Raw genomic sequence first — 13,261 nt, 5'->3', positions numbered from 1 at the left:
TTGGTCAGAACAGAACTCGGTCGTAAGTCGCATGTAGAAATGTCGGCGTCTTTAAATCCAAATTATTTATTTGTCTGGGTGATTCTTTTTTTTTTTTTTTTTTTGTGAGATGAGATTGAAATGATATCAAAATGTTTGGGTATTCAAAACGAATATACGCAATTCATGACAACAACAACAACAAATGTATTTGCAAATTTCACTGTACAGTACATTTACAAAGCAGAAACCTGTCTTCAGTTAGGCGCTGAGAGAATCCCGGATGTGAGGAAGTTATTGGGCAGGGGGCTCCGTCGCCCGTCCTCGTTCGCCTCGGGGGGGTGCTGCGGGGGGCAAGAGTGCATTATTTATAATAATAATAATAATAATAATAATAATACATTCCATTTATAAGCGCCTTTCAAAACTCTCAAGGTCACTTTACAGTCACAGGATAAGCTTTTCTGTGGGTGAGTAGTGGCAGGCACACGCGCCAGCGTTCACTCAACTCGGAAGTAACTCAAATAGATAGAAAGCTAGCTAATAGATACAGTAATAATAATAAGAAGAATACATTTCATTTATAAGCACCTTTCAAAACTCCCAAGGTCACTTTACAGTCACACGATACAGTCGCTAATAGATAGCTAGCGAGCCAGCTATACAGCTAATAGCTAGCTAATAGATAGCAAATAGATAGTTAAGAAGGTGTAATTGACACAAATTCCCAGCGGACAAATCAGCCCATTTCCAACGGAGCTTGTGCGCCATCTTGTGCATTGTCTGGGCGCTACATTGGAGTCCAGACGGCTTGAATTGATACGGAAGGACTCCTTTAATCGATGTCAAACATTTATGCTTTCCTCTTCAGAACTATTTGAATCATATTCATAACTGGATGAGTAACAAGAAAGCATCTTTTTTCCGAATCTGAACTCTCTGAAGCCATTGTTTTTGATTCTGGAGCAAGGCAGTTTGTGAAGGAGTATCCTGGTGTGACGTCACGAACACAGGGGCGGGACTTTCTGAATCTCACCGGTTCCGAGCTCATTTTATTATTTTTATTGGTGTTTTGCATTTGACTAAAAATATTAGCCTGCGTGTTTTGGGTATTTTAGATGCTATAAAACGTTTTTCCGATGTCAATTAGGAAAAAATGGTGTCGGTTGTCCTTTAAATTTGGGTGGGAACCGCTTCAGTGAGCGTTGGAGATCAACTCACAAATCTGCGGAAGATCTTGTTGAACAAGCCGTTTTTCGGACTTTCCGGCCCTTGCATCCACTGTAGGTCTAGAGGTCGTGAACCGTCGGGTCCAAAAACGTTGAGCTCGCCGAAACAACCCGTCTCTATGAGCTGTAGGAGAAAACCGAAAACAGCGGAAACTTTAGGCCGGGGGTTGCTTTGATTGACATGTGTCAAGGGGGTGTTGACTGGCCTCGTTCTGCCACGTGATGGGAACGCTTCCCGTGTTGAATTTGGCGTAGAAGCGGTCGTCATCTTGGTTGATGGTGACGCCCCTCACGGAAGCAAACTCCTCAATGTCCTGCACGTCGCTGCAGTAGACCAACCGAGGCTGCAAAATATCGTAAACCACAGGTGTCAAAGTCAAGGCCCGGGGGCTAAATCTGGCCCGCCGCATCATTTTATTCGGCCCGCGAAAGCAAATCAAACTTGTAAAATTCCATGATGCTTGCTGAAGTCCAAACCAAAATTTCAAATTGTCATCTATAAATCATCATAAAGTCATTATTTTTTACTTCAAATGTGAAAACTAGTTATTAATTAACTTGTTTTGCGTTCTTATGTAAATATGTGGAGGGTGTTTGTCAGAGATGTTCGATCGGACACTGTGGACGAAGGCTCGAACACAGAAAGATTGTCTTTTACAGCCGGCAGGAGACGTAGCCATTCATGACAGACGTCTGAATTCCGCAGCCGTCTGCCAAGCTATTTATTGAGAGGATATGCAAATTTTAGTGATACATTAGTAAAACATAGTTTTTTTTATTAGAATACCACACCCCTGGGCGTTCTAAGCGCGAACAGCTGTAAGCAATAAAACATTGTCACTTCCATGAACTGATAAATGTGTAACCTGGCTAATGAGCTCTTCCTGTGAAGGAGTTTCAAGTCGTAAATTACTTCGGTGATAAAGGAGTTTCTAAATTCTGTCCAAGGCCAGATCTCCTAGATGAAGATGACAGTTTAACAAGCTGTGTCTGTTGACCTCAGATTGACCCCAGGTTGTCTGTGCTTCAATTGTGTCTTCGAGTCACACATGTTGACTAAGCATATAACAGCATGAAACTTTTAAATATGATAACTTCCTATTTCTACATCAAGGACCCAGAGAATATTGAATTTTCTGGAAACAAAAAAAGGTGGCTTACATCAGGTTTAAACGGCGCCTCCACAAGTCCCGCCTCCAACATGCGGAAATTGATTTCCTTGAAGAAAGGATGCGCCTGAACGTCTCGGCCTCCTGACGTCTGGCAACCCAATCTGCTCTTGGGGTCTTTGACGAGTAGCTTTGGATAAGACGTCAAAGTCAACATGTTGTGTTTCATCTGCGATGATTCAGTCATTCAATTTAATGGCAAATCTCAAATGTTGAATGGAGGCAATTGAACTGTTTGATTTTTGGACTTAGATGTTATTTGTTTACTTTGCTCAGGATGTTGGTCATATAATCAGCTGGTTAGTGTATTGATTAGCTTGGTAGGTTAATGGTTGATTGATTAGATTCTGTTGGTTGCTATGTCAGTTGATTAGTCTGTCGATGAAAGGTAGTGTGTAGAATTTAGCACCATCTAGTGGCGAGTTGATGAAAACTGCATTTTTATAATAATACATTTCATTTCTAAGCGCCTTTCAAAACTCTCAAGGTCACTTTAGTCACAGGATCAGTTTTTCTGTGGGTGAGCAGCGGCAGCCACACGCGCCAGCATTCACTCAACCCGGCAGTAAATAGATAGAAAGCTAGCTAGCCAGCTAGTAGATAGCTAATATATAGCCAACAAATAGTTAGCCAGATAGCTCGCCACCTAGATAGCCATATAGCTAATAGAAAGCTAAGTAGAGCGAAAGCTAGCTAGCCAGCCAACAGATAGCTAGCAAGATAGCTTGCCACCTAGATAGCCATATAGCTAATAGAAAGTTAAGTAGAGAGAAAGCTAGCTAGCCAGCCAACAGATAGCTAGCGAGATAGCTTGCCACCTAGATAGCCATATAGTTAATAGAAAGCTAAGTAGAGAGAAAGCTAGCTAGCCAGCCAACAGATAGCTAGCTAGATAGCTCGCCACCTAGATAGCCATATAGCTAATAGAAAGCTAAGTAGAGAGAAAGCTAGCTAGCCAGCCAACAGATAGCCAGCCAGACATCCACCCACCCAGATAGCTAGGTGGCTAGCTATCTAGCTACCGATCTGTCGGCCATATATTAGCCATCCACTAGCATTGATGGCATCAGCCGCCAATTTTGAAGCACCCTGCACAATACGGTGGCTCAGAGAGACCAAAGTTGCACGCAAAAATGTCCTCCCAGATGAATTTCTTATATTACGACCGTTCAACTTTTGCATCTCTGGTTGCCATAACAACAAGAGCAATGACGTCATACCTGCGAGCAGATATCGCTGGTTTGTGGCGTGAATCGCTTGCCGTATTCCTCTTGCTTGGTTTTGATCCTTTCCTCCATGTCGACTTTTTTGACATGTTCGCCTTTCATTCTGAGGACGGGCTGGCCCGCCGTCATCTCGTAGATGAGGCAACCCAGACCCCACCAGTCGGCGCTCACGCCGTAATATTCGTGGCCGATCACTTCCGGGGCTGCGAATGGGATGGAAAGGAGATTTTGGTTGAATCTGGCGCTGCTGTCACGCCACAAACTGTATTTTGACACCATAACATAGTAGGATCCAAAATCTGTACCCTTTTCGACATGACTCACAACCAATCGCAGTCGATGGCAGCGTATCATCAACTTTGGATTTCAGATCGAGGTCTATCGCATCTATTAATAATAATAATAATAATAATAATAATACATTTCACTTATAAGCGCATTTCAAAACTCAAAAGGCCACTTTACAGTCACAGGAAGAAGTTTTTTTTCTGTGGGTGAGCAGCGGCAGCCACACGCGCCAGCATTCACTCAACCTGGAAGTAACTCAAATAGATAGAAAACTAGCTAGCTAATAGACATCTAATAGCTAGATAGATGGATAGCTAATAGACAGCTAATTGGTGGATGGATGGATGGATAGATTGCTAGTAGATAGCTAGCTAAATAGCTAGCTAGATAGCTGACAGATCGCTGATAGCGAGCTGTATATAGATAGCTAATAGATAGCTAGATAGCTAATAAATATTAGCTAGCTATTAGCTTGCTATTAGCTAGCTAGATAGATAGCTATCTAGATAAATACTAACTCAAGTAACTCAAATAGATAGAAAGCTAGCTAGCGACTTTCTGAAGCTCACCAGTTTCAAGCTCATTTTGTGGCAGTTTTGGGACACTTTAAGTCATTTTTATTGGTGTTTTGCATTTGACTAAAAATATCCGCCTGCGTTTTTTGGGGTATTTTAGATGCTATAAAACGTTTTGCTGATGTCAGTTTGGAAACACAAAAAAATGGTGTCGGTTGTCCTTTAAAGTTCCACCCAGAAGAAAAGTTGAATTTGTGTTAGTTTGAAGATAGAGATAAGCCTTCTTGAAAGGAAAAAAAAAATGGATTCCGATCTTGTTGGATACTGACCCATGTATCCTACCGTGCCCACTCGGCCTCGCACCACCCCACTCTCGGTCACCCGAATGGCAAGACCCAAATCTGAGATCCTGATGTGACCTGTGCCAACAAAACACATTTTTTTTGTAGTTGTAATTAACCAGGAATGTAATTTTAGGGTGTTTTCAAGATCACAGACACAGACAAGGCCACCACGCCCGGGTGGACCATTTTACGTGTTGATAAAAAAAAAATAAAAAGTGTTGCGTTGTCACATCTAAAAATAGATTGTGTTTGCATACCGTGTTCATCCAATAAGATGTTCTCTGGCTTCAGGTCCCTGAAAAGACAAGATGGTGTTTGACGTCAGAGAGTGCTGGAATGAGCATAAAGAAGCGTGTCATGGGGGATGTCAAGTCATTTGGGCATCCCTCATAACAACAACAACAAAAAAAACAAGTATTTGTTTGTTTGTTTTTCTAAGAACTTTGATGGTGTGTCACTGATTAAAATGTATTATTATTATAATTCTAACCCTTTTAAAGGGAAGCAGTTAGCACAGAGGAGGATCTTATCATGGTGGGTGAAAGGTTAAAAAACATTACGATCTGAGGCTAGAAAGGCTAGTTTTATTGCTGATGATTCTGGTCAATTTAAAATCATATTTTATTCATTTTTTTCCACCCTGATATTCTATATATATATTATATTATTTGATTTGTAAATCTTGTATGTATTCATGTATGTATGTATGTATGTATGTATGTATGTATGTGTGTGTGTGTGTGTGTGTGTGTGTGTGTGTGTGTGTGTGTGTGTGTGTGTGTGTATATGTGTGTGTGTGTGTGTGTGTGTGTGTGTGTGTGTATATATATATATGTGTGTATATATGTGTGTCTACATATATATATATGTGTGTATATGTATATATGTATATATTGTGTATATATACACACAATTGTATATTGTGTATATAATTGTAAGTATACAATTATATACAAGTATAAAATATATGTATATATATATATGTGTGTGTATGTATATGTGTGTGTGGAACTGCCGCGGCTTGGAATTGAAGCGGATTTACATGGGACAGGAGATGTGAAACTATCTCTTTTGTCAATGGATACTACAGCTTTCAACATTTAGCTTGTAGCAGACGTGCACATTTCACAATGATGTCCCTGATCCACTGGTGAAAAGGATGCTTCGATCCTAGCCTGTTTCATCTCGAATTGCTCCATACAACAAAGAGGGTGCAGAAAGTGTTAAAGATTGAATGACTATTTCTAGCTTTTGTGTTGTGACACATTGTTATTTAGTTATTTTTTTCTGTTTTTACTTCAAGATGGCGCCGCGAGAGTTGCTGCCTTTACCTTAGCACCTATATTTATTTTTTTCTACTTCTTCCTTGCCTTTCCCCCCTACTTTCATCACTTTGCTGCTATGAAATGTAAATTTCTCCACTGTGAGACTAATTAAGGCTAATTCATGTAAGAGAAAATATAGATATATGGCTAGAAATAATAGATATACATATATAGAGTGAGAGTTCGAGATGTAGAGTCCACATTTTGAGTGACAAGAACAGCGATATGCAGTGGCCAAGTACCAATAGAATTGAATGCAAGCAGTTCCCAAAGTCGCCTATAGACCTTGGGAGTGGCCGCACGCCGAGCAACCGAATCCCACGGGCGTGTCTCTCAAAGCACGGCTTGTAAATCAATGCGAACATCCATACACATTCGACTCGCCGCGCACTGAGCGACGCGACACAAGTGGACCATTCTCAATAAATGACGGTTGCTGACACGAACACACCCCAAGCGAAAATGCGCTGCGCATCCATAGGATTGTTGCAATGGAAAATCCATGACACGCTCTCGGCTTTTGAGGCTTTGCAAACATGAAACTAAATCGTTGTCATGGAAGAAGCAAATTGAGGAAATGGGTCGCAACAAAGGACAGAAGCTAATTTCAGAAGCTTTTGTTTAACCCTTTTAGGCAACCACCTTGTAACAACGATCACACGATGATCGAGATTAGACAGAATAAGAAGTTATCATATTTAATAGTTTCATGCTGTTATATGCTTAGCCAACATGTGAGACTGAATACACAATTGAAGCACAGACAACCTGGGGTCAATCTGAGGTCAACAGACACAGCAAGTTAAACTGTCATGTTCATCTAGGAGATCTGGCCTTGGACAGAATTTAGGACTTGGGAAACTCCTTTATCACCGAAGTAATTTACGACTTTATGACACAGGAAGAGCTCATTAGCCAGGTTACAAATTTATCAATTCATGGAAGAGACAATGTTTTATTGCTTCCAGCTGTTCACGCTCGGAACGTTCCAGAGGCGTGGTATTCTAATCAAGAAAACTATGTTTTACTAATGTATCACTTAAATTTGCATGTACTCTCAATAAATAGCTTGGCAGAGGGCTGCAGAATTCAGACGTCTGTCATGAATGGCTGCGTCTTCTGCTAGCAGTAGGGACAATTTTCTGGGTTCGAGTCTTCGTCCACAGTGTCTGACTGTCTTATCTCTGACACACGATAAGATGTCCACTGTCATAAAGTTGAAATACGAGCATGTACTCCGACAGATCAATGCTCACACCAGACGATATGCAAAAAATGTCCTCCTTGTCGAAAGGCATGTTAACCACAACTAGCTGGTAACTGGAAAAGGATCTTGGATAAACAGATCCTCACCTACCTCCCACCTATGACTAACAAGTCTGACTTTGTCTGACACGTCGGTGTAGCTCACCTGTAAATGATCGACTTCTGGTGCAAGTGCATGAGACCGCAACAGACCTCGGCGGCGTACAATCGCACTCTGTTCGCGTCCAATCCGGCCTGGCCCATGTTGTAGATGTGAAACTTGAGGTCCCCCCCGCTCATCATGGTTAGAACCAAGCACAGGTCATGTTTGGTCTCGTAGGCGTATGCCAAGTTCACCTAAGAAACGACAGCAACTGCGTCAGATTCTGAAGGCCATCCATGGTCACAGGAGAGGTACTTTCGATAACACAAACAACCATGACGTTGGCATGGCTATATTTAGCGACTGGTCCTACTACTTGAGCGACGGTTTTTCTCACCACGAAGCGACTGTTCACGCTCTCCAGGATCTCCTTTTCATTGAGCGCCATTTCCTCGCCTCGCCGCTTCTTCACATGCGTCTTCTGCAGCTTCTTGCAGGCGTACATCATCCCAGTGGCTCGCACCTGACACGCGCATACCTGGTCGGGAAGCAAACCAATGGAAAGGTCTTCTTGGGATGTGTTTGGTGATCCTCAGGGTTTTGTTCTTGGTACATTCACAGTTAAGATTTTTTTGGGGGGGGAGTGGGAAGTTCCAAAGACATTACATATATTTTGTATATTTGATGGTGTAGGGGGGTGGGTTCTAGTAAACAGCGACGTTTGGGTTTATCTTGTCACGTGCGCATTGACAGCTGAGGGCGGGGCCGCCTTTCCCAAGAACCACTGACCTAGTATCACACTTAAGTTTGGAACTTTTGGAAAGGAATCAGGAAGTCACCTCGCCAAAGCCTCCTTTGCCTAACACTCTGTATTGTCGGAACTCGTTCTTCGTGACCGGCCTCCTGAAGGACAAATAGACAAATTTTACAACCCTGGAGACTAACATATATCAATCGATTAATCCACCAAATCGATTACTGACCTTTCTAGCATCTTCCACTGCAGGAATCGGTCAAAGTACATAGTGCACTGATACTGCTTGAACGGTTCTCCGCTGAAGAACGTGTGAAGATCACTAAAGACAACAACGCAGCTGTCAATCTCAACCTGAAGTTCCGCCCCCTCCGGACAGCAGCGTTGGATGCTGGAAACGTACTCTTTGCAGTTCTTGAAGATGTCACTGCAGGGTTCGTGATCGAGACTCCACATGCAGCCTCGCTTGTGTTTGGACACCTCGGGGATGAACTGCGCCGTCTGAAAACACACCAATAGGTGAGGACACACACACACACACACACACACACAAAAGTGAGGACATGTTCATGCGCTTACACACACATTAATGGTGAAGAACTCTTGAAGGATGTGTAGTCCAAACGTTCGCCTGTCCTCTTCTTGCTGCGTCTCAAATTGGTCCTGAAGACAAAAACATGATTCTGATTCTGATTCTGAAAAAGAATCACTTATTACTGATGAGTGATTATTTAACAAGCCCAAAGAATTACAAATGTATGTGGGTGGCAGCACGAATGTGTGACGCACTTGTTGTATGTTTGGAACGTGACGGCTAAATATCCGTGCCAGGTCGAAAAGTAGTATGGAGAAGCCTTGTTTTACCCTCTTTCCTCCATAATTTTGAATCAAATTACAGTGTGAATACAGTGATACCTTGGCTTACGAACTTAATTGGTTGTCAGACAGAGTGTTCAAGGCGAAAAGTGTGTATCCCAAAAAATAATTTCCCATAGGAAACCATTAAAATGAGAGTAATCCGTTCCCAGGTCCCCATAAAACATCTACTTTCTAATTTTCTCAGCCTTAAAACTACACAAAATATACCTTATTTTATGTATAATAAATGTGCTACGGTATTATAATTAAAGAAATAAAGTGTACTGTATAATAAAGTTGTTTTATTTACCTTTGTGATGGTCGTTGATGGCTTGATGGAATGGCGTGGCCGGTTTCCTCAGCATTAAACACTTGATGATGAATGTAGCCTTCTTCTTTCACCATCTTGAGGAATTATCCCTTGTACGTGCTTTCTCTGCCATAATTTTACCTAGTTCCTCATCAATTGTCTTCTGTTTAGCTGGGTTGATAGCTTTTTGCATCAAGTGTACAGATGGCTTGTGTGGGTTGTTTGAAGCCTGATCGTTGGGTTATTTTAACCTTGCAGTCTACGCTCTGCCTTTGAACTATCAATAAAGTTGAAACGAGTCCAAATTTCACTGTTTTCTATCCATTTTGTCACTCTCTCTGTCGTCCACCTGTCTCTTTAATGTTTAAACCCCCCCCCCCCTCACTGCTGCGTTCTTGACCAATCACGTGGCTTTAACCGACGACTGGGGGCGGGGAATAGAGGACATTTTGTTGTTAGAAGAACGGGCACATCACTCCTTGAGGCAGCTCCGTGTACGCAAAAAGTTTGTATGCCAAGGTAAAGTTTGTATGCCAAGGGCTTCGTAAACCAAGGTATCACTGTATTAGAATCGACTCGGTTTGAACCCCTTTCTCCTAAAACTGAACCATGCAATCAGTATTTCAAACCCCTTCTTCGTGAAATTGAGAATTAGAGTGTGCTAGCGCATGTGTGCAGGCGGTACCAGAGCCTGACGCAGTTCCCCGTACTTTCGTAGTTTGTCTTGGCTGTAACAGAACTGGTCAAAGAGCTTTCGGCCTATGGGCTGCACCACGCATAAGTCCCAGAAGTCCCGCGCTGAAAACACACACATAGTCTCTCGGTTACATCTCACACATATTTCGTACACGCCAACATAACCCAAACATGTGTACCTATAGTGCGGGACAAATTGGTGCATCGGCTAATGTGCGGGAAGCGAAGCATCTCTTGCCATTTCCAGCTTCGGCCTTTGGTCCCGCCTCCTTTTATGGACACACATATGGACACCTTTATGAATATCATAAAACACATATATGATTCTTATACACAAAAACGTGCACAAAAGAAACATGGATGAAAAGGTTGCTTCAGCCGTCATCTGTACTTCTTTTGAAGGTGTCAGACGTTTCGCTTCTCATCTAAAAGGCTTCGTCAGCGAACTAAAATTTGCTGGTAGTTTGGGGCCTTTATGCTCTCGGGTTGGGGGGAGCTGAGGACTATTCCCTGAGGCGACACTGATTACCTCTATTGTCCTGACTGATTACTTCTGCCTGATTATGGGGTCTCCGGCTGGCCTGATTGCCCCATTTGCTCTGGTATCACCTCATCAACATAACTAAGCCTATGTGGTCTAAGAAGTCTAATAATAATAATAATCCAAACTCTCAAGGTCACTTTACAGTCACAGGATCAGTTTTTCTGCGGGTGAGCAGCGGCAGCCACACGCACCAGCGTACACTCAACCTGTAAGTAACTCAAATTGATAGAAAGCTAGCTAAGATTTAGCAAATAATCACTCAACCCGTAAGTAACTCAAATACATAGAAAGCTAGCTAGCTAGAGTTAGCTAATAATCACTCAACCCAGAAGTTACTCAAATAGATAGAAAAGCGCGCTAGCTAGCTAAGAGTTAGCTAATAATCACTCAACCTACATGTAAACATCCACACACAAGTGCACACACACACACACACACACACACACACACACACACACTCACCCACACAAAGTATGGCTTTGCCCATTCTATTTTTAGCCTCTCAGGTCAAGCCTGCATTACCACATTTTAGTGTGAGAGCAAACGTTCTCTCCTGCCAAACGTCTCAAATGCAAATTGTAAACCTTTGAAGGTGCGTGAAAAGGAAAGAAGTTGAAAGGTCACAGCAACTGGACCCCACAAGATCTTGACCCCTCAATGAGGCGGCAAACGCTCGCGAGTCTCTATGGAAAGCAATTGTCAAGATGAAGGAACTTCACGCGGCTACGTGAAGCCTCCAGTCACACTTAGCTTAGCATTAGCATAGCAAACCAGAAGACCAATCGACCATATGGGCGTGCGGGCGTACCTTCTCTGGCCCTGACAAGAGCCCTGTTGGCCACCAGACTGTCAATCTCCATCAAAACATATGTGTGTGCGTGAAAGTGGAATACACACCGCACTGAAATACCTCCACCAGGGAAGAGGGGGGGAGGAGTCATGCAGGTAGGCCACGCCCACCCTTCCTTGACTGTCACGGTTTTTCTTGTTTTGTTCATTGTTCTTATCTTGTCTTGAGTTATTTTTAGAACATTCAACTGGAAACGGTGGCGGTGTCTTATTTGCTTTCGATCTCTTATTTGTTTTTCAATTTGTCGTTTTCACCTGGATGACAACCGCTAGCTAGGTAGCTAGCTTTCTTTCTGTTTGAGTTGTTTCCGGGCTGAGTGAACGCTGGCGCGTGTGGCTACCGCTGCTCACCCACAGAAAAGGTTATCCTGTGACTGTAAAGTGACCTTGAGAGTTTTGAAATGTTCTTATAAATTATATGTATTATTATTATTATTAATAATACAACAATCCAAAGTGACAAAACAAAACACAAAAACATCAAAATCCATTGAGCGTCTTAGTTATATAGCTAGCCAGCTAGCAATCTCAATAGCTATCTATTATATACAGTATATACCTAGCTAACTATTTCGGTAGCTATTTATTAGCTAGCTAGCTAGCTTTCTTCCTATTTGAGTTGTTTCCGGGCTGATTGAACACTGGCGCGTCTGGCAGCTAATGAGTTAAAAAAAATAAATAACTCAAACGTCTTTCACTTTCGCTCCATTCAGACGTCACAGCGTGGGTAGCCATTTCAACGACTACCTGGTTGTTATTATTGCAATTTATTTAAATGTCATTTCATTTTGTATGATTGCGGTTAAGAATGGAAAAAGAACTGCGTCCACTTGAATCACGTACACCCTTTCGAAGTGTTACTGACGACATCTGCTGGCGAAACACGACCATTTTCCATCTTTGGTGATATTTAAAAAAACATTATTTTTTTCTTCCCGTCAACGTACGAACACAAGAAACTAAATCACGATTTAAAATGAAGTGTTAAAAGGCAGAGGGAACATCGTGTTTATTGATGGACACGTGTGTAAGGAGAAAAGTGTGTATTCCGAACATTAATTTCCCATAGGAAACCATTAAAATGAGAATAATCCGTTCCCAGGTCCCCATAAAACATAATTTTCAACTAAATACGTCTTAAAACTACACAAAATATACATTATTATTTTGTAGAATGTGCTGTTGTAATTAAGGAAATAAACTGTACTGTATACTAAAGTTGTTTAATTTACATTTGTGATGCTCGTATAGCTTGATAGCTTTGTGCATAGTGTCTCAAGGAGCTCTGGGTTGTACATCTTGGAAGTTGATGCAACAGATGCAGGCAGACATACTAGACACTTCATTAATAGCTGGTTCCCTTGCTTGTCTTTTCATTTCAAATTGAACTGATGGCTTGTGCGGAGGGATCAAAGATTTTTTTAGGAACTCGCTCATTTAATTAACATGCACGCCAAAAAACATTTGACATGTTATTCCAGTGCTTTTATTTTGTTTGTCCATATATCGGTAACCTATACAGAAAGTATCACAAAACAATTCAACTCCTACAGAAATCGTTTGCAATATTCAATCAAAAGCTTTCCCTCCATTGTGTAGTTTTGTATGCATCTTTAAATTTCCATTTCGAGAGAACCTCTGCCCGCAAATTGAGCAAGCAAAGGGTTTTTCTCCGGTGTGCGTTTTGCCGTGGCTTCTCAAGTTCCCCTTGAGAGAGAACGCTTGTCCGCAAATGGTGCATGCAAAAGGTTTCTCTCCGGTGTGCGTCCTGGTGTGTGATTTTAAATGTTCATTGGTAATGAATCCTTTCGAGCATATTGAACACCT

The 13,261-nt window shown here is 42.0% G+C and overlaps 1 protein-coding gene across 3 annotated transcripts; it reads right to left on the bottom strand.

Moving 5' to 3' along the window:
* Positions 1-166: 166 nt before the first annotated feature.
* On the bottom strand, positions 167-11,520 carry grk5 (G protein-coupled receptor kinase 5). Of its 3 annotated transcripts, none has more exons than XM_089021102.1 (16): positions 11,394-11,520; positions 10,221-10,310; positions 10,031-10,143; positions 8,757-8,840; positions 8,581-8,678; positions 8,407-8,499; positions 8,263-8,326; positions 7,821-7,961; positions 7,487-7,677; positions 5,008-5,045; positions 4,736-4,825; positions 3,598-3,806; positions 2,370-2,507; positions 1,415-1,552; positions 1,201-1,332; positions 167-323 (listed from the first exon to the last, which is right to left on the bottom strand). In XM_089021102.1, exons 1-16 carry the CDS (start codon positions 11,443-11,445, stop codon positions 237-239), a joined length of 1,758 nt encoding a protein of 585 aa, XP_088877228.1. In that variant the 5' UTR covers positions 11,446-11,520; the 3' UTR covers positions 167-236. The 3 variants fall into 3 exon arrangements, with proteins under 3 accessions (XP_088877228.1, XP_088877229.1, XP_088877230.1); XM_089021103.1 differs by having other exon boundaries at positions 8,763-8,840; positions 11,394-11,519; XM_089021104.1 differs by having other exon boundaries at positions 10,221-10,335; positions 11,394-11,474.
* Between the last annotated feature and the right edge of the window lie 1,741 nt (positions 11,521-13,261).

This window comes from Hippocampus bargibanti, linkage group LG18 (assembly GCF_051943395.1).
Source record: "Hippocampus bargibanti isolate YZ-2025 linkage group LG18, ASM5194339v1, whole genome shotgun sequence".
In the NCBI taxonomy this organism is placed as follows: domain Eukaryota; kingdom Metazoa; phylum Chordata; class Actinopteri; order Syngnathiformes; family Syngnathidae; genus Hippocampus; species Hippocampus bargibanti.
The sequence above is the reverse complement of the archived record's forward strand: the minus strand, read 5'-3'. Positions and strand labels throughout refer to the sequence as shown.